The sequence below is a fragment of the Gorilla gorilla genome, chromosome 17 (assembly GCF_029281585.2).
Source record: "Gorilla gorilla gorilla isolate KB3781 chromosome 17, NHGRI_mGorGor1-v2.1_pri, whole genome shotgun sequence".
Classification (NCBI taxonomy): domain Eukaryota; kingdom Metazoa; phylum Chordata; class Mammalia; order Primates; family Hominidae; genus Gorilla; species Gorilla gorilla.
The window spans coordinates 55,697,014-55,717,749 of NC_073241.2; the positions used below are offsets into that span (position 1 = coordinate 55,697,014).

The following is a 20,736-nucleotide window of genomic DNA, read 5'->3' on the forward strand; positions in this document are numbered from 1 at the left end:
ACTTGGGGGTCTTTAGCTGGGTAATCCACTTTCCATATAAAGAAACTCAGATCAGGTAGAAGATGCTGATGACGACACTCATCTCAGTGGAATGGGCTGCTGCTTTATTCTGTCCTTTTCCTGGCAACCCCCTTACCACAGGAGTCTTGGTTCCCTGCAGGAAAGGAGCCCACTGCTCTGAAAATCTTACTTGCACATGTTCTACCTGCTTAGCCTCCTGACCCAGAGGAGATACTGTTTTGCTTTAAGGAGCTGAAAACTAGGCTGAGGTGTGGCCACTCTTAAGACAGGGCAGAACCGGGGCCCCTAGCCCAGCCTGAGGGGTAGGAGTGGGGAAGCCTCTGCAGGTTCCTCCTGGTTCTACCTGGGATCCCCACTCTGGGGCTTTGTCATCTTGGCATCACACCAATTGTAAGATACTGACCTAAATACTTATTTACCAAGGAGATTTTAAAACAGCAGTGAGAGTTACACAAGCAAGAGAAGCGAGAACTTATGCTATTGCTTTTTATTTTCTTGTGAGATTTAATTACAAAACTTAGCACAAGGAAGGATCTAGACTCCAGTGAAAATATCACTTATCGGCTGGGCGTGGTGGTTCACACCTGTAATCCCAGCACTCTGGGAGGCCGAGGCAGGTGGATTATCTGAGGTCAGGAGTCTGAGACCAGCCTGGCCAACATGACGAAACCCCGTCTCTACTAAAAATACAAAAAATTAGCCGGGCATGGTGGCGGACAAAGCCCTGATCTCCCAATGTGTCCAAAGTGAATGAAGCTAACAGAACTTGGGGTTAGAAGTCCCCCCCATGCTGACCCTGAGTTCTCACCATCTTTTCTTCCTTCTAGGTTCACAAGCCACTTGTTTAATAATCCACTCTGAGGTCTGGCCCTGGATGGGCAGTGAGGCTCACAACATAATGTTGCTCCAATTCATTGTTACCCACTCTTGGAAAAGTCGAGAAACACTGGCCCTTTTCAGATTTTTGGCCCTGCTCAGTGACCACTCTGGGATCCTGCTAGGGTTTATTAAAGCGAGAGTCAGAAGCGCTCCTATGAAGGTCGTGTTGCCCCTGGGCTAGAGTATCATGGGCCTAGCGTTGAACTGCTTTAAGCCACCAGGTGTTCTTTTACTCTCTCTTGATCATCCTGGCTCCATTTTTTCCTTTACTATGCTGTTCTATCTGGTCTCCAGAGTAGAGCCACTGCTATGTCACGGGGAGCAGATGACAGAGAACAGCTGAGTGCTCATGCTTCTCTCTGGTGACTGCTCACCACGCTGCCTTGCCTCTAAGCACTGGCTGGCCAGAGAACTGAAATGGTCGTTCTTGCTGCGTTACCATTTTCTGCACACGGTGAAGTGCACATTGGCCATTCATTTTCTTGGCAGGCTCCTTTGTGTCTGTCTTTCTATCCTGCCTAACACCCGCTTACAGTCTCAGCTCATCAGAAATGAACCTGCAAAGCAGAGTCAGTCCCATTGGCTACTGTCTTTAGAACCCTCCTTTCCTTCCTTAGATGGGATCATTTAACTTTACTCTCTAAGTACCACGGTTTTTAAAGTTTAGTGTGTTTCTGTTAGGTTCTCTGGCCTTGTGCTTATTTCCTTCAGGCCTCTGAATTTTCCGAAATCTTTCCTTAAGCCTTTGTTCTAATCTGGCAATGTCCTTTCTGGGGCTTTTACAAACTCGAGATGATGGGTCTCTTGTTTCCAAGGTACTTGGTGGAAATAGGCAGGGGTTTATGGGGCAGCAGCAGGTTCAGCACCTGTTTTTCTGAAGGAAATGAATTCACAACATCCACTTTTCCTCCCTTCTGAGAAATAAGCTTTCAGCAAAGCCATTCAAGAGTGTGCTAGATGCTATCACTCTTCTGCCCTGTCCTATGTCCATTTTATCTTCTCTGATTAAGAAGCAGCATCTGGCCAGGCACAGTGGCTCACACCTGTAATTCCAGCACTTTGGAAGGTGGAGGCAGGAGGATTACTTGAGGCCAGGAGTTCAAGACCAGCCTGGGCAACATAGGGAGACCCTGTTTCTATAAAAAGTAAAAATATTAGCTGGATGTGGTGGCCCGGGCCTGTGGTCCCAGCTAAGTTGAGGCTGCAGTGAGCTATGTTTGCATCACTGCACTCCAGCCTAGGAGACCGAGAAAGATCCATCTCAAAAAAAAGAAAAAAAAAAGGCACCATCCATATTTCTTGCTTAGCCCCATATACATTTAAAGGGAAACCAGTTACTCACAGACCTATTATCATGTTTAAATCATTTCAAAATCTTAGAATATGGTTTTTTTTTTGAGATGGAGTTTCGTTCTTGTCATCCAGGCTGGAGTACAGTGTTGTGATCTCAGCTCACTGCAACCTCTGCCTCCTGGGTTCAAGCGATTCTCCATCCTCAGCCTTCTGAGTAGGTGGGATTACAGGTGCCCACCACTACGCCCGGCTAATTTTTGTATTTTTAGTAGAGACGGGGTTTCGCCATGTTGGCCAGGCTGGTCTCGAACTTCTGACCTCAGGTGATCCACCTGCCTCGGCCTCCTGAAATGCCGGGATTACAGGCGTGAGCCACCACGCCCGGCCTGAATACATATTTTTTAAATAATTTAAGATTTACAATGATTTTTTTGAGGCAGGAAGATCAAGATCTCATTTTACATATGAGCTTCCCTAAGATCCTGAGGACACGTACACGGGACAAGAAAACAGACATGGGTAGTGGACTCCAAAATGCAGACAGGCCAGGTTTTGAAACTTCTTTCTTGATTAAATAATTGGAATTCAGAAAATATCCTCCCTAGAGGGAGGAAAACGATATATTCAGTGTATTAGGTTCCTGCTGCTGCTGTGAGAAATTACCACAAATTTGGTGGCTTAAGACAACACAAATTTATTCCCTTACAGTTCTTCAGGTCAGAAGTCAGAAATGGATCTCACTGGGCTGAAGTCATGGTGCCGGCAGGGATGCCTTCCTTCTGGAGGCTCTGGGGACAAATCCACTTCCTCATCTTTTCCAGCGTCCAGAGGCTGCAAGAATTCCTTGGCCCATGGCCAGCAAGCACATCACTTCTCTCATCCCATCTTCTCTAACCCCGGCCCTCCTGCCTCCCTCAAATAAGGACCCCTGTGATTATACAGGGCCCACCTGGATTATCCAGGCTAATCCCCCCATCTCAAGACCCTTAACTTAATCACATCTGCAAAGTCCCCTTTGCCATGCAAAGCATTGTATTCACAGGTTCTGAGGACTGGGGCAAGCTTCCCCCTCACAGTCAACGGTTCTGCAAAACAGTTGAAAGGCTTATTTTCTGAATGTACCTGAGGCTTTACCCAGTGGCTGACAGATCCTTACACTCAAAAGGCAACTCAACTGTTCACCCATTTCATTTTAAAAACTGTGTAGGTGCCAGATGCCATGGAAGGCACCGTGAGCACAAAAAGGATTTTTCTCTGAGGAATGTCTCCAATACCTCCCAGGAGCTCTAGCTCTCCTCACCCCCAGGCTCAGGGCAGTGGGATCCTGCTCTTGGGACCGTCGGCAGTGGGTGGTTCCCTAGCAGGCAGGGCACCTATGTATCAGGGGTACCACCAGCAAAGCAGGGGTGCCAAGAAAATGAAAGGATTTTTACCTTTTCCATTTCCAAAACAGCAACTAAGTAGTGGTCATCATAACAAAAGACAGATCTCTGTAGCACTTACTGTCCTTTGGTTTTAAAGATTTTGTTTTTCTTGTCGGGGATGGAGGTTGGGGGAGTGGCCACTGCAGTTTTTTCAGTGTTTAGGGTACTAAAGCTCTTAATTGCCCTGGCCTTGTAATACTCCTTTGGGCTGGAATAATTTTTTTTTTTAATGGAGTTTCTCTCTCCTTGTCCAGGCTGGAGTGCAATGGCATGATCTTAGCTCACTGCAAGCTCTGCCTCCCAGGTTCAAGAGATTCTCCTGCCTCAGCCTCCAGAGTAGCTGGGATTACAGGTGCCCGCCACCAAGCCCAGCTAATTTTTGTATTTTTAGTAGAGATGGGGTTTCGCCATGTTGGCCAGGCTGGTCTTGAACTCCCGACCTCAGGTGATCTGCTCACCTCAGCCTCCCATAGTGCTGGGATTACAGGTGTGAGCCACCGTGCCCGGCCCATTCTTTCTTTTCTTCAAAGCCTGGAGGGACTGGCCCACGTGCCCCTTTTCTCCTGCCACTACTTGACAGTTCTCACCAGGCGGTCCCCTCCTCATCCAGGGGCACTGACTCCCAGCTTCTCCCGACTACTCTTGTTTTCCTGGGTCAAGGATACCCAGACTAGGATTAGTCTTGATGGCTATTGAAAGAAATGGAAGCAGCAGCAGTGTCCCGTCTACGCCCTGCCACTGTCTCCACTCCCATCTTACAGACAGAAGCACACACAGGCGACCGTGTCAGGGTGCTGACGTTGGGATGGAAGGCAGGCCCACCAGCATTCTGAAACAACACCCTGGCTTGGAAAGTCATGAGGACGCCACACCACAGGAGCTAGGCCTGATGTCTAGGGCGTGCTGAGGGCGGGGGCCAGAGACACCATCGGAGATGGTGCCGGGGTGGGGCTGGCTGCTCTTCCATCCTCCCAGTCCTGCCTCTGGGAAAATATCCTTGGGAGGAGAAAAGAGGTCATGGGCAGTACCAGACAGCGCTAGTCACCAGACCACGGATACAGCCTCGGTGGCGGCAGCTGAGGCCGTGGTCTGGGGCATGTCCTGAGTGGGCACTCCCGCAGGTACCAGTGAAGAAACTCCGGCGAGTGGGGGCCTATCCAGGTCGCCACTCTGCCTTCTCCGAGAAAGACCTACCCGCAGGTACCGGTGAAGAAACTCCGGCGAGTGGGGGCCTATCCAGGTCGCCACTCTGCCTTCTCTGAGAAAGTTCTACCCGCAGGAATGAGGACCTAGAAGCAATGTGTGTGTTGCCACAGCTGATTGGCTAAAGTACAAGCATGGAGCCAAGCTGAGCCAATCAGATGGTGTCTCTGTAGGACCAAGGGAGGGGAAAGAGGCCCTGGGCTTGCTGAGACTGGCACATGTTAATGGCACCTCCTGCAATTTAAGTCTTCAGGGCGGTCCTGTTGTTTCCATCCCTGAGAGAAAGCTTCCACTAATTCTATTAGATAAACTAGTAAGTGCTTCCTGTCAATACTCCCTTTAACTTTTCCTTAAGCTGGACAACTGGTTCTCGAGCAGGAGTAATTTTGACACTAGAGGGCATTTAGCAATGTCTGGAGACACTCTTGGTTGTTGCAACCGGGAAGGGGGTGCTACTGGAATTTGATGGGTAGGGAGGGATGCTGCTGAAAACCCTATATTGCACAGGACAGCCCCCACCACAAAGAATTGTTTGGCCCCAAATGTTACTTTGAGCTTGACAGAGATCGTTTTTATTGCAGCCTAAGGAGCATGCAACTCACCTTGATACAATGATCAGTTCATTGCTAGCATCATTAATGGTGGCTCAACCACATGCCTTTGCTACTGTGAGGTAGTATGAAGCAAACAGCATCACTGTGATGTATTCTCCCCAACATGTCTAACGTAAACCCATCATGTCTTTAGAGATGACTTCCAGTTTACAGGAAATTAAGGGATAGATTCATGAGCTAAACTACACATGACAAGGCAACCACACAAATCGAGATGGCAGGACATTTTGCAGGACAGCTAGCCCAGTCTCCAGCAAGTTGTAAAGGGCATTGTGGGGTCAAGCAGGGAAACTCAAATATAGTTGTGGAATTAGAGGAAATAATTTTTTTTTAAATGGAAAGGTAAAGGTTATTGTCCAAAATAAGCACAGGAAAAGATCCAGAAGGCTACTCACTAATGTTTTAACATTGGCAATCTGAGTGGTGGGAACATACGGTATAGTTTTTTTTTTTTTTTTCGGTTTGTCTATATTTTTAAATTCTCTACAATGTACATGTACTTCTTCTATAATATTAAAACGTTATTAAAAATAAACAATAGAGGTTGGTTGTGGTGGTGGCTCACACCTGTAATCCCAGCACTTTGAGAGGCCAAGGCAGGAGGATTGCTTGAGCCTAGGAGTTTGAGATCAACCTGTGGCGGCACAGTGAGACCGTCTCTACAAAAAATGAAAAACTAGCTGAGTGTGGTGGTGCATGCCTGCAGCCCCAGCTACTTCGGGGGCGCTGAGCGGGGAGGACTGCTTGAACCTGGGAGGTTGAGACTGCAGTGAGCTATGATTGCACCACTGCATTCCAGCCTGGGTGACAGCGCAAGACCCTGTCTCAAAAAAAATTTTTTAAGGCCGGGCACAATGGCTCATGCCTGTTATCCCAGCACTTTGGGAGGCCGAGGTGGGTGGATCACCTGAGGTCAGAAGTTCAAGATCAGCCTACCAATATGGTGAAAACCCATCTCTACTAAAAATACAAAAGTTAGCTGGGCATGGTGGGGGGTGCCTGTAATCCCAGCTACTTGGGAGGCTGAGACAGGAGAATCACTTGAACCCAGGAGGCGAAGGTTGCAGTGAGCCGAGATTGCGCCATTGCACTCCAGCCTGGGTGACAGAGCGAGACTCTGTCTCAAAAAAAACAAATTTTTTTTAATTAATTAAAAAAATACCCAATAGACTTTTGAACATATCCAGGGCTAGGTAAGTTGGGAGCTGCCTGCCAGCAAATTTGTCTATGTCTAGGAATGGTGGACATACAGACAGACCATGAAAGATGTGAGCAACATGGGGGACATTTACCAAAGATGATGTTAAAGATAAAAGGCTACAGAGAGAGAGAGAAAGAGAGAATTGTGTGGTTCTCCATAAAAAATGGGGCCGAAGCTCTAGACTCCTGGTGTGCTGAGAGTTGCACCCACGTGTGTGTGTGTGCCTATGCATGCGTACACGTTCATGTGCAGGGCATAAAACAATGAGCAAATCAGTAAAATTGGAGGGAGGGGAAAATTAAGGGAAGAGGGACAGTCATATCCATAATAAAACACTGCAGAAAAGTTCTGCAATCACTTATGCAGAGAACAGATCTCAACAGCTTTCCATGGAAGCCAGGACAGAAGCAACTGCCACTTAAATGGTGTTCTGAAATATGAAATTATCTCAAAGATGAAATGGGTATCCAGCTCGGACAGCACATTTGCGGAATGAGATTTTAGGGGTGGAGGATCTTGTGAGTTCAGGATTCAATGCACTTGTTCACCCAGTATTAAATGGCTAGGGAAAGAAGCAGGTAATCAATAAACATTCTCCCTAACAAACTTAGTGAAAGAGATTCTCTCCTCATGCAAAAAACCATGTCCTGGCTGGGCGCGGTGGCTCACACCTATAATCCCAGCACTTTGGGAGGCTGAGGTGGGCGGATCACTTGAGGTCAGGAGTTTGAGATCAGCCTGGCCAACATGGTGAAACCCCATCTGTACTAAAAATATAAAAATTAGTGTGCCTGTGGCGTGGTGGCGTGTGCCTGTAGTCCAGCTACTTGGGAGGCTGAGGAAAGAGAACTGCTTGAACCCGGGAGGCAGAGGTTGCAGTGAGCCGAGATCGTGCCGCTGCACTCCAGCCTGGGCAACAGAGCAAGACTTTGTCTCAAAGAAACCAAAAAACCCCAAAAACCATGTCCCTCCCAGGTTCAAGAGAAAACTCTGACGAGGAAGAAAGCACCAATAGTACTGTTAGGGACGTGCAGACCGAAAGCTCCTATGTGTACCTGTATTTGTGACTCCTGTAAACTGCACTGCTCCTGCTGATGCAATTCCATCACCAGCCACCAGAGCGGAAGGACCCCTTCAGCTTCTGCTGCCCCTCCCAGGTTCCAGAACACCCTGTACTGTAATTTACAGCCTGTCACCAGAGGTTCTGTGGGAAATGTTTTAAGGCCCTTGGGATATGTGAGTTTCATTTGACATGCTTTTGTTTTTTTTTTTTCCTCAAGCGTGGGTTACAGCTAAATCCTTAGCCAATTAAAGGGTGTGTTTGGTACTTAGAATTGATAAATAGCAGGTCTTTAAGAGCTCTGGAATCCTCAGGGAGCATGCAAAAGGTGCAGAGAAGCAGCTGTGCCAATCCTAGGCAGGTGGGTGGGTGAGTCCTTAAGCAAACTGGCCACAGTTGAACTCCGTGTGGAAGTTTTTCCCTCCCCGGAACCTAACCTGAATGCTCTTGGAGGAAAAATAATGCCTGCTATGTAGGTTTATGTGCTGAGGTTTAGTTAAACCAAAGTACATGCCTAAAATACCTGGCTCAGTTTCTGGAACATACTGCAACTAAAAATGAATGGCTACTATCATTTCTAACTGTAATTCCCAATATATTCTTTTGTGATTCCCTGCAGCCTGCATCCTTTTTAATAATGGGAATTATAAATTAATATTATTCTGATAAGCAGCATACAATGATGATATTATATACACATTTTGTATTTTCTACTTAGTCCTATATAATTTTGAAAGGAAGTGCATTGCCTACTCATATTTAGATTGTGGCTTCCTGCATCTCTTTTAACCCTTTTCTGCTGTATTTCAGTGAATTAATACTAAGCATTGATTATGTGCCCAACACACAATGTCCTCTGGAAAAACATAAAAATGTCCCTGCCTGGAGAATCGCTTGAACCTGCGAGGCAGAGGTTGCAGTAAGCCAAGATCGCACCACTGCCCATCTCAAACAAACAAACAAACAAACAAACAAAAAGGCCCTGCCTGCAAGAACCTTATCATGCAGCAAGGAAGTGAAGATATATACACAAAATATCCAGAGTCCAAACATCAGGAAGTAGATCAGCAGGTTTCAGATGAACTGGTGGGAACAAGAGCCTAGTTTGAATGTTAGCCATTCATCTATTTACCCATCCATGCGTTCATTCACTCACGCCACAAATATTTACATGCTTAATATGTGGCAGGTGCTGAGCGTGTGGGACAGATGCTGCTGGCTAGCTTCCCCAACAGCTATTTCAACCTCTTTCCCTTGCCTATTTCTCTTACTACAGAGGCTAAAAATAAGCAAAGAAAAAAAAATCCCTTTCTCAGCCACCAAGGAGAGGCTCCGTTCTGGCCAATGAGCCACAAAGGGAAAGTCTTCTGTGGGATTGTCTGACATGGACAGAGTCTTGTGAGTTGAAAAGCTGTCTGTCCCTTTATCCTGCCTTGACTGAGGATGTGATGCCTGGAATGGTGATGCCTGGTGCTGTGATGCAGTCACCATATGATCTTGAGGTGACAGGCATGAGGCCAGAACGTCAACACTGAGGATGGCAAAACAGAAAGACAGAAAGCCTCCTGGTCCTCGATAACATTGCTGGGCAGATACCTCTGCCACAGGCCTCTGACTTCTCACGTGAGAAAAACAAATCTCCAATAGTGTAAGCCGCTGTTAATTGGCTGTTCCCACTCTCGTAGCTGGAAGCATCCCTACCTCACAGCTGCGCAGATGGTGCTGCACAGTGAGTGATAGATGCACTGCGTGTGACCACGGAGAGTCAGGGGTACAGGTGAGCCTAAGCTACACTAGGCCCAGGTAGGTTTGCTGGGGGATGTGGTGAAAAAGATGACTCCTGAATTCCAGTAAAGGCCAGGGGAATGGCTGCATAGGCGCACAGAGGGGCAGTTGTCAGGGGGCAAGAGAAGGGTGTGTCTGAGGGACCAAGAGAAGTCCTGTAGGGACGTGTAGAGGGCGAGAGTGGGTGAGGTGGGCAGGGGCCAGAGCTTTCTGGGCCTTGTGGGCTCTGACAGGGATGTGGTGCTTTGCTCTGTGAGACAGAAGAATGAATGGAAGAAGCCATGGCTGCTCATTTCTGCTTGACCCTCTGACTCTGGGAGGACGTGCAGGTCTCCAGGAAAATGCCTTGAAGACACAACAAAGCTGAGTATACAGCCCCCCCAGGTCTCCTGCCTGAGTCACTACATTCCTTAAGAGATACATGACCCTAGTCCTTGCCTTTTCTTCCATATGAGATAAAGTCTGACAGGTTGGTGATGACGCTTCTGTAATCTATAACACGCTGTACTCTTACACCCAAAGCTCGATGTGTTCTGCTTGTAGTGTCTGAGCAAGTGTGATGTGATTTTCCATGTACTGAACCTCCACCGCCTATATAACAAGCTGTGGGCTGAAATCCTGTGTGGGACCTCAGTAAGACTTCTGAGTAAAACTAACTTTAATTCTTGAAAAGCTTGGTTTATCTTCTTCATTCGACAGTTTCTGGAACAAGAGAAAGTCCCTGCAGAATTTCAAGCAGGAGCAACTCATGATACAGTATCCTTTTTAAAAAGTGTCACATGGTCAGGGATGGGGTAGGATGGTGGCAGGGAGAGAGAGGGGTGGGCATAACTGTCAAATGACTAAAGGAGGGATCCTTGTGGTGATGGAACTGTTCGGAACCTTGACTGTATCAGTGTCAATATCCTGGTTGTGATCCTAGTATTTTGCAAGATGTTATTACTGGGGGGAACTGGGTAACACAGCATCTCTACTATGTCTTACAACTGTATGCAAATCTACAATGATGTCAAAATTAAAAGTTGAATTTTTAAAAAGTGTCTCATAGTTTCAATGCAGAGAACAAGTCAAAAAGGGGTAAGAGTGGGAGGGGTGAGACCAATTATGAAGCCACTCCAAGGAGTCCAGAGAGCTGCTGGGCCTTGGGCTAGGGAGGTGGGATGAGGGTAGTGGATTGATTCGCGATGCGTCCAGGAGGTTAAGATGATGGATGCGCTGACAGATCACATGTGGGAGGCGAAGAAGAGGAAAAAGTCCAGAAGGATTGCAGGTTCCTGCCTTGAGCAAGTAGGTGGATTCTGGCATCTTTTACTGAGATAGGATACAAAGGAAGAGGAGCAGATTTTGTTCTTGGTGGTGGTGGTGGCAGAGGGGGAGGCAGACAGAGTGAGCTCATTTTTGGGCGTCTAAAGTTTAAAGAGCAAATGAACTATCCAGGCAGGGATTCTGGGTCGGCATTTGGAAATGCAATCACCTAAACATGAGGTGATTTTCATATTGTACTAACCAAACCTTCTCCTGATGAAGTCCAGGCTATATATAACTTAGTGAAAAATATAATGAAATCCTATGGCAGTTTTTCCTTACTAGTATACATGTCTGTAGCTGTGATAACTTGACTTCTTTTTTGACAACTTTATTTAAAAATTATTTTATTATTTTATTTTAATGACTTAAGTCATATGTGAATGCCTGCTCATTGTAAAAACTAATGATAAAATTCATACTAAAACATACGGAACTAAAAGTGAAATATCCTCCCTCACCCATTTCCAATTCTACTGCCTTTCCTCTAGGAAAATATGAGAGAGTAAGAAATTGTTCCCCCACCTCTCCACATCATGCTTTGGCCCTTCTCTCTACATGAGCTTACTTACTCCCTAAAGTGGGAAAGGGTCCAGAGCTGACTGGGGAGTGCCTGACGTTGGTGGCTCAGGTTGGACTAGTGGCCAGTCACTGCTGGAATCTGTGCCCTGGGCAGGGACCCAGCTTCCTGATTCCTCTTCCTGTCTCCACATGTGGCAAGCACCTGCTTTCCAGAACAGTCCTGGTTCTCTCCCTAGGTCTCTCTGTTTCACCTGCAGCTGCTGTGGGAAGCTGGCCTGCTCTCTTCAACTATGCTATTCATCAGCTGTGGCCTCGAAGACATGGGGCTGCTGTCTAAACCCAGTCAGTCCCCTTGATCATGTCTGAGAGTGTGTGACCCCAGGTGCAGACTGAGGACTGGAGGTAGAGACTGCACTTTGGCCTTGGGCCTGCAGAGTGTTGTCTAATTCAGCTATTATCTGAGAGCCCTGGATAAAATTTTTGCCCAAATTAATAAAGTAGCATGGAGAATAAGGCAGGAAAGAGGTTCAAAAGTTATCATGCCAAGAAAAAACTGTATGTACTATATTGAAAATTATCCTTGAAAAGCCTCTAGGAAGAGGCATATTGGAAATCGCTCCTTGGAATACCATGCAGCCATAAAAAGGAATGAGATCATGTCCTTGCAGGGATATGGATGAAGCTGGAAGCCATTATCCTCAGCAAATAACACAGGAACAGAAAACCAAACACTCCATGTTCTCACTTATAAGTGGGAGCTGAACAATGAGAACACATGGACAAAGGGAGGGGAACAACACACACTGGGGCCTGTAGCAGGGATAGGGGGAGGGAGAGCATTAGGATAAATAACTAATGCATGCAGGGCTTAATACCTAGGTGATAGGTTGATAGGTGCAGCAAACCACCATAGCACGTTTACCTATGTAACAAACCTGCACATCCTGCACATGCACCCCAGAACTTAAAATTAATAATAATAATAATAATAATAGTAAAAAAGAAATCACTCCTCAATATGCTTCCTTTCCTGAGCTGGAAGAGATCACTACTGATGAAGCGGCTTTTGCTTAGGAGCCATGTTGCACAAACCAAACCCCCATGTCTTCAAACCCTGGAATCAAGCTCAGTGTGGTGAGATGCATGCCATTGAGGGGGCCTTGGGAACTGCCCTTGGCTGGGAGCAGCGGGCTCCTGTGCCTTCCTCAGGCTCATTCCAGGGCTGCGGGAAGCTCATTCACTGGCTGCAGTTATTACACTCTCTCTATTTTCTTGCCAATTGCATATAGTTGCCATGTAAAATAAATGTGCACATGATACAACTCCTCTGTGCTCTCTTTTCCATTTGGCTAATAATCCTTGGCATGTGCCCCACTGTTCAAAATCCTGAAGGAGAAGATAACTAATGGGCCCCTGAGCTTCTTATTAACTTGGGATCTACTCTTCTGGATCTTTTTCTATGCATTTATATATGCATACATACCTGATCTTTTACATAAATAGAAACATACTATACATATGGTTCTGCAACTTAATATTTTCACTGAATCAGGGAATTACATGATTTTCCCCCCACATATCAACAGATACAGATCTACCACATCTTTTAAACTAGTCCATAGCATGGATAGTCTATAATATTTGTAACCATCTGCCAATGAACTTTCTTTTTTAGAAAGTCCAGTTTTTGCTATTATAAACATGACTATAATAAACATCCTATATACAAATATCTTTACAGATTTACCTGAATATTTCTAGCAGATCAAAGAGTATGTATATTTGAAACTTTAACATTTACTGCTGAATTGTCCTCCAAAAATGTTTAATGACTTTGACTTCCAACCACACTGTATATTCCCTAACACTGTATATTACACATCTTTTTAATTTTTGCCAATCTAATGGATAAAAGGAGTATCTAATTTTATTTTTATTTGATACAAAAGAAACTGAATGTCTTTGCAAATGTTTATTGCCAATTTCTGTTTTTTTCTTTGGGAAAATTTTGTTCATAGCTAAAAAAATTTTTCCACTGGGTTGTTTGTATGTTTCTCATAGATTTTTAAGATAGATCTTTTATGATGGGTATTCATCTTTTGTTGCAAATGTTTCTTATGGTCTGACACTTGTCTTGTATTTGTATATGATGTCTTCAATTCAACTATTTTTTTTAAAGGATAGCTTCTGGCTATGAAGTCTCATTTAGACAGGCCCCTTCTGCCTCAAAATTATACTTTTAGAAGTTTCTTTGTATTTTTTCATAATACTTTTATTGCCCTCATTTTTGTATTTATTTCTGAAATTTTTGTGAATTTATGATGTAGGATAGGGCTGTGGCTTTACAATTCCCTCAAATGTCTCAGTGCTGATCGTCTCAGCACCTATTACTGACTATTGCTTTCTTTTCCCACTGATGTGAAATGCCACCTTTATAGTACATCAAATTCCTATGCACCTGTACATCTATCTCTGGACCCTATTCTTCTCCATTGATTTGTATATTTCAGTGCTGTCAGAATGACACCTTTAAATTAATATAGCTCGAAAGTCTGTTTTGACGTTGATAGGACACATCCACCATTACCCACCTTTACCATCATTACTATGACCAGAAATACTTTTTTTTAGCTATCCTTAACGCTTTTTTTCTTCTACACAAACTTTATAAATGGTTCAAATTTCATTTTGAAAAATCTATTACTTAAGTGGGTTTGCACTGACTATATAGAATAATTTGAGGATAACTGACATCTTAACAATATTGAGGTTTCCCATCCAGGAACCTAGAATGTTCCTTCATTTATTCAACTCTTTTACACTTGTGTGTAGAGATCTGCGGTTTTCTTAATCAGCCTTTGCTTGTTTCTCGTTAGGTTTATTCCTAGGTGTTATAATTTTTGTTGTATATTTTTCTATTATAGCTTATGACTGGCTCTTGCTATTCTCTAAAAAGGCTATTGACTGGCTGGGCACAGTGGCTCATGCCTGTAATCCCAGCACTTTGGGAGGCTGAGGCAGGTGGATCACCTGAGGTCAGGAGTTGGAGACCAGCCTGCCCAACATGGTGAAACCCCGTCTCTACTAAAAATATGAAAAATTAGCTAGGCGTGGTGGTGGGCAGCTGTAATCCCAGCTACTCGGGAGGCTGAGGCAGGACAATTGCTTGAACCCAGGAGGCAGAGGTTGCGGTGAGCCAAGATCACGCCACTGCACTCCAGCCTGGGAGACAAGAGCAAAACTCCGTCTCAAAAAACAAACAAACAAACAAAAAAAGCTATATATTGATCCTGAATTGAGCTGCTTTAATGAGTTCTTTATAAGTTCTAATAGCATTAAGTTGACTTTTTAGAATCATCCATTTGAAGAAACATTATCAGCTGCAAAAATTACATTTTTGTGAATTCCCTTCTAATATTAACACTTTCTATTTGTTCTCCTTGTCTGACTCCATTGCCTAGAGTTACCAGCACAATGTGAGCTATCTCAGCGTGACTAACCTTAACATTTATTACTAACTGTAAAGGGAACAATTCTAAAATTTTACTGTTCATGTTTGCTTTCGACTTCTGGGGGCGGGGAGGGGGAAGTCTTCATTAAGCTAAGGAGGTTTCCTTTTATTCTCTAGCTCTCTAAGACATATCAGAAATGAGCTTTGAATTTAATCAACTCCTTTTCAATTTGTTCAAGTGAATTATAATTCAATTCTTTAAATGAAAAGCGATCCTCTTTAAGTCATGTAGAAGTTTAATGGCCATAACCACTATTTCATGAATAGTGAACCATGTCAAAGAGAACTCTATCACCTTTCAAGTTGGTGTATGTTAATAATGTAGAACTAGAAATATTTTTTTGGAGCACATAAAAAAATCACATATTTATGCTATTGGTGATTTAACATGGATCCCTCACCTTGAAATCATCAGGAATGAGGAGTTTGGATGTTCGTAGAAAATTCAAGATATATCTGAACATCTGTCCATCTCTGTCAATGAAATAGTGCTGTTTGAGACTGTCCAAAACAATGGGCTCTGTACCATCAAAAAGTCTTCCGATTCTGTGATAGAAAAGAGGGAACAGTGAAGACAATTAGATCAATTGTTCGGCCACTAGGACTAAGAGGTGTCTTTTATCACTGTCAAAGGTAGCACTTTTGAAGATGGCAGTAGGGAAAAATTACGATTGTCTGCAAAGTGTTGGTCCCCGCTTGATAAATATCTCAGGACGAGACCATTCAAAATAGTCCTAGGCTTTGTCAAATGAATTCTTTTATTCACTGTCTTTCACCTGCAAAGAAAATGTTCCTGACATGGTGATTACGGCTAAGTGCTGTCACTGTAATGGAAGATCACATCTTTCCCCGTGTTACTTAAAACAAGCGTCCCTGCTACTTAAAAAATGTTATTGCTCCAAAGCATCTTTGAAACAGGTTCTACTAAAAAAGCAGTTCTGTTTTTAAGAAATCATTTTCTGAGTTTTCCCCAACCACGAATCCCAAACTTTCTAAAAATAAGGCAAAGCCTATATGTTGACATCTACATTTAATTATATAAAAAAGAATAATTTAAAATGTCACTCATCTAGGAGAATATGTTTTCCACTAACAATATACACTACAGTTTCTTAGGTCTCAGCGCAAAAGGCATTTTTAACAGCCAGGCATCATTACAAAAAAAATTTGGCCACCCCCAAAATATGACCTGTTCCAGAACATGAGTAGCTATGCTTAAAAACAATGATCCACATTATGCTTTTCCCAATTTTGGAATGAACATTTGTATGGTGTGCTACGGTTGAAGTGTTTTGCATCTATCATCATTTATCCCACTAATAAAGGCTGAACCTATACACATTAGTATACACTCAGTTAATACAAGGTGGTCATATCTATACTGTGAAAACCTAGAGGGCTGGCTAATGACATGCAAGCATTCCATATCGCAGAAGAGAAATCTCTCTCTGATTTGGAACAATATCATTTTGTTGCTCTGAAGATGATTTTGAAATTATACATTTTCCAATCATAGGTTGAAGTGGGGCAGGTGTAATGATAAATCAATAATTTCACCCCTCTTAAAATACAACAAACGAACAAGTAGGAAAGCTACTTCCCTCTCTCCCCCAGAAGAAAGGCATGTGAATTTTTGTTTCAATAGAAATCTTTTAAAGATAATTTTAAAGCTCATGTTTTAAAATTATGTTTAAAAACTCATGTTACCTTACTCTGAAGGTAGTAAGTGCAAAGAGGAAAGCAAGTAATTATGGTAGGGTTATTTTCTAAAATTCAATAAATATTTTTGAGCTAGCATTTTATCCAACTTTCCATGAATTGCCTGTGATTATCCAGGGTGTGGATTACAACCTTTCTGGGATTCTTTCACTGCATGCCACCTAGTCATTCATTTCTCACTGACACATCAATCAAACAGTAGGCTTGAAACTAAAATATGCTTAGTCACTTACTTGTAGTGTTTCCAGGACAATTTGATACAGGATGAAAAAGAATGAGATTTGTTTGCCTATTATTAAAACATTTTACTCTTCACTCTTAATAACATGATAAATTTCCAGTTGACAGGGGAAGAAAAGGGAGCTATATTAAGTGCTTTCCAGATGCCTTGTACCATCCTTAGTACTTTATATATGTAACAAACCCATTATCTTCATTTTAAAGATGAAGAAATAGGCTTGAAAAGATGATTAACTTGCCCAACTAGTTAAGCAGCATTGGGGGATTTGTGCACAGTCTGTCTGGTCCTAAAGGGGCCTCCCTTACAACGATTGGAATGAAAAGAATTACCAATATCGAATGAAAGCTTATGGTCTAGAGTTTTATTTCTGCCATATATTTGTGGAGTGAGAATTTTACAATGAAATCCAAGCACCTATACTGAAATAAGTCAGTATCAGTGATCTTGTCACTTTAGTAAGAGAGGAAAAGTAGGTATTTTGTTCTTTTAAAAATCCTGTTTTTTAATTTTTAGATAAACTCTCATTTTCAGGTCTAGACTTGGATGTACGCTTGCACAGAATGAGTGATTAATAAACCTATATGGGGTGAATGTGTAAAGGAATCAGGACTGAGGAGTGCGGAATGAGAATGGGGTTTGGCTAGTTACTAGCTGTAATCTAGGTGAATCGACTTCTCTGTCTCCATTTTTTTTTTTTAAATTAAGTCTCACTTTGTTTTATAAAATAACTTTAACTTTTTCTCAGGGTTGATGAGGAAATCCAGTGTGCTCGTGGTGAACTCAAAAAATGCACAGCAATAGAAAGTATTCCAAGCCAGCCAACAAAAATTTCTATAAAAGCAGCTCTTAAAAGACTGCAAGTGCTAAGGCACAGGATTTAAGGAGAAAAAGGAACAATCCTGGAAGTGCATTGTTTATAGACCTTTCTAAAAATAGGAGAGAAGTGTCATTTAAATAGTTTTTAAGATGCAAAAACCAAGAACAAAAAACAACCTCGGGTGTGGATGCAATGAGGCATCTTCACTTCCAATGTAGTTAAAATAGAAAAAAGCTGCAAAGAGAAGAGCAAGAGGGAGATCTGAAGCGAGCACTAGCAGAGCTGGCCCCACGAATAACCTAGAGGCCGCCTGGGCGTCCGGGTGGGAGAGACAATGGGGAGAAGTGGACTCTTCAGGCGGCCTCCACCAAGACCAGAGGAGACGAAAAGCTGGGGAAGGCCTGGATTCCACCCAGCACAAGAGGAACCCTAGCCAGGGAATTTTTCTTATGAGGGGGTCCAGTTAAAGGGCAGCAAGAAAGGCCCAGGCCCTGTCTCGGGGGCCCCCTTGCCTGGTGAAACCACAGACCCCCCCGCCAGGCCGTGCGAACGCTGGCGGCCAGCTCGGCCAGACCCGATGGAAGGGGCTGAAAAACGCGCGCTGCCAGGGCAGAAAAGGCTGCGTGGGCTCCGTGGAAGCAGAGCAGGCAAAGGGTGTGGAGAGAAAGAGGAAAGGGCTGGAAGGGAAGGGTGCTTGGGCCGCGGAGGCACAGGCCTGGCGGAGGTGAAAGCCTCTCAGAGAAGAAAACGTTCCCCATTGGAAGCAACAAACGCTGGGAGTAATAAAAAGAAACGCAGGGCTGCTGATTTCCGCCAACTTTAAAAGGAGGAACGTTGGAGTTGTGAAAACACAGTGGAGGGGGCATGTGGTGCCAAGGGTCGTAAAATGGCGTCCCTCGGTGGTTTTTAGATTGGCAGGACTGTGCTGTGGAAAAGTATTGTTTGGCTAAGCAAATAATGGGGAAAATCGGCACAGGCTGTATTTCTTGTGGACATGTGAATGGAGTTACAAATCAAACTGCAGTGATTTGTAAACTCTGATGCCTGAAAACTATGTGGAACTCATTACAGTTTACTAACCTTGGAGAACATTCCTGTTTTCCAACTAGCCAAGACCAAGCTGGCTCCAGACGATGTATGGCTGGTTTGGGATTTTTTTTTTTTTTTTTTTTCACTCATTGAATCAAGTGGCAATGCTGAGAACGACTTTCTTCCACCAATTTCTTTTTGTTTTTTAAGGATGATCATTACTATTTTAACTAATTTTTTTACTTTTTAAAACGTTTTATTTTGAACAATTTCAAACTTATGCCAAAGCAGAGAAAATAATAGAATGAACCCCCATATGACCATCAACCAGCTTCAAAAGCTGTCAATTCCTGGTTAATTTTGTTTCAACTCTACCTCTATGCCTCATTCTCCTTTCCACTGGTTATTCTGAGGTAAATCTCAAACACTGTATTATTTTACTGTACATATTTCATTAACTAATAAGATTGGAAAGTTCACTCAAAATATGTTCACTAAAAAAAAGTTCATTAAAAACGACAGATACTGAATTCCACTCAATATTAGCTTTTTAATATTAGCACTCTGAGGCCGGGCATGGTGGCTCATGCCTATAATCCCAGCACTTTGGGAGGCTGAGGTGGGCAGATCCCAAGGTCAGGAGTTCAAGACGAGCCTGACCAACATGGTGAAACCCTGTCTCTACTAAAAATACAAAAATTAGCCGGGCGTGGTGGCACGCACCTGTAATCCCAGCAACTCGGGAGGCTGAGGCAGAGAACTGCTTGAACCCGGGAGATGGAGGTTGCAGTGAGCCAAGATCATGTCACTGCACTCCAGCCTGGGCAACAAAGCGAGACTTTGTCTTAAAAAAAAAAAAAATTAGCACTCTGTTGATTACTCTTGTTTATAGAGCAAATAATGCAAGACCTAATCTCTGAGGAAACCAAGCTCATTTGGTGGGAAGTGAGTCTGGTTCTCTCCACTCTCTCTGGCATTGTGTGCTGTCCACACTGTGCATTAAAGAATGGTCTTAAGTCAAAGAGAGTATGGGGCTAGGATCCTACATTTGGCTTAGCGTGAATCATTCATTAAGAATTTTTTCTTGCGTATTCATTCATTTTATGGACCTGATATCTCTAATTTCCTGTGACTCAGGTTCTTAAGAATTTCTTTGTTTCTTGTGTAATCATGCAGTTACTCATTCACTCTTTCCACCAGTATTAGTAGGGGCTCACTATGCCAGATACAGGGGATGCAGTAGTAAATAAGCCACAGTCCTTGCTTTTGTGGAATTTAAGTCGTCGGGGCTGGGAGTGTGGGTCAAGTGCAGTGTGATCTTGTGTGTCACTGGGTGTGCACAGTGGGCTCAGGAGGTGCACCTGGCTCACCTAACTCAATCTGGGGTTGGCAGGGAAGAAAGAGAAAGCTCATCTGAAGGAGAAGAAGTTGGCCAGGTACAGGGGCAGGAGGTAAGGTTAGGTAAGCAGGGAGAAGGGTGGGGAAGATACAAAGGCTTGTAGCCAAACCCTGCCATGTGATTACTCTCTATTGGGGTGTAGTCAGGCTGGCTGAAAAATGAGGCTGAAGCAGCAGAAGCCAGATCGTAAAAAGCCATGTGAGCCGGGTCAAGGAGTTTAGATTTGGTCTCAAGGGCAATAGCGACTGGTGTCAGGCTATGTTGTCAGGGACAGTAAGTAAAAGAGCACATTTAGGAGTGAGACAGAGTCAAGGTGCCACATCTGAAATCACGCCTTCTCACAGACACAGCTTCTGGCTTATCCAAATCCTGTCTGTTTTGCCTTGCTTTGACTACATCATTTGCATAATGCAGTGGTTCTTAACCCTGGCTACACAGTGGCATCACCTGGGCAACTCTGAAAAAATAATGATGCTGGGCCCCCATCCCCAGCTATTCTGATGTAATTGGTTGGGAATGAAGCCCAGGCATCTGTATTTTTTTTTAAAAAAACTCTCTACGCCTCAACTGAGTTGAGAACCAGTGTAAAGGAGGTTGAGCAGAGAGACCAACGAGGAGGCAAGTCAACATCAGTTGAGACCCTGTCATTCTGAAGTGTCAGATCATACTTTCTTAAACTGTGAAGGATCTCCAGGACAACCAAGTTCAGCCTC

At 43.8% G+C, this 20,736-nt stretch overlaps 1 protein-coding gene across 3 annotated transcripts in view; it reads right to left on the reverse strand.

The window, feature by feature from the left end:
- The window catches only part of KCTD1 (potassium channel tetramerization domain containing 1), a 202,345-nt gene that overhangs the window by 6,268 nt on the left and 175,341 nt on the right, over positions 1–20,736 (reverse strand). For all 3 annotated transcript variants that reach the window (XM_019014072.4, XM_063699137.1, XM_019014073.4), the window contains exon 3: positions 15,220–15,364. In XM_019014072.4, coding sequence (XP_018869617.1) covers positions 15,220–15,364 — 145 coding nt within the window. The remainder of the gene's footprint in view (positions 1–15,219; positions 15,365–20,736) is intronic.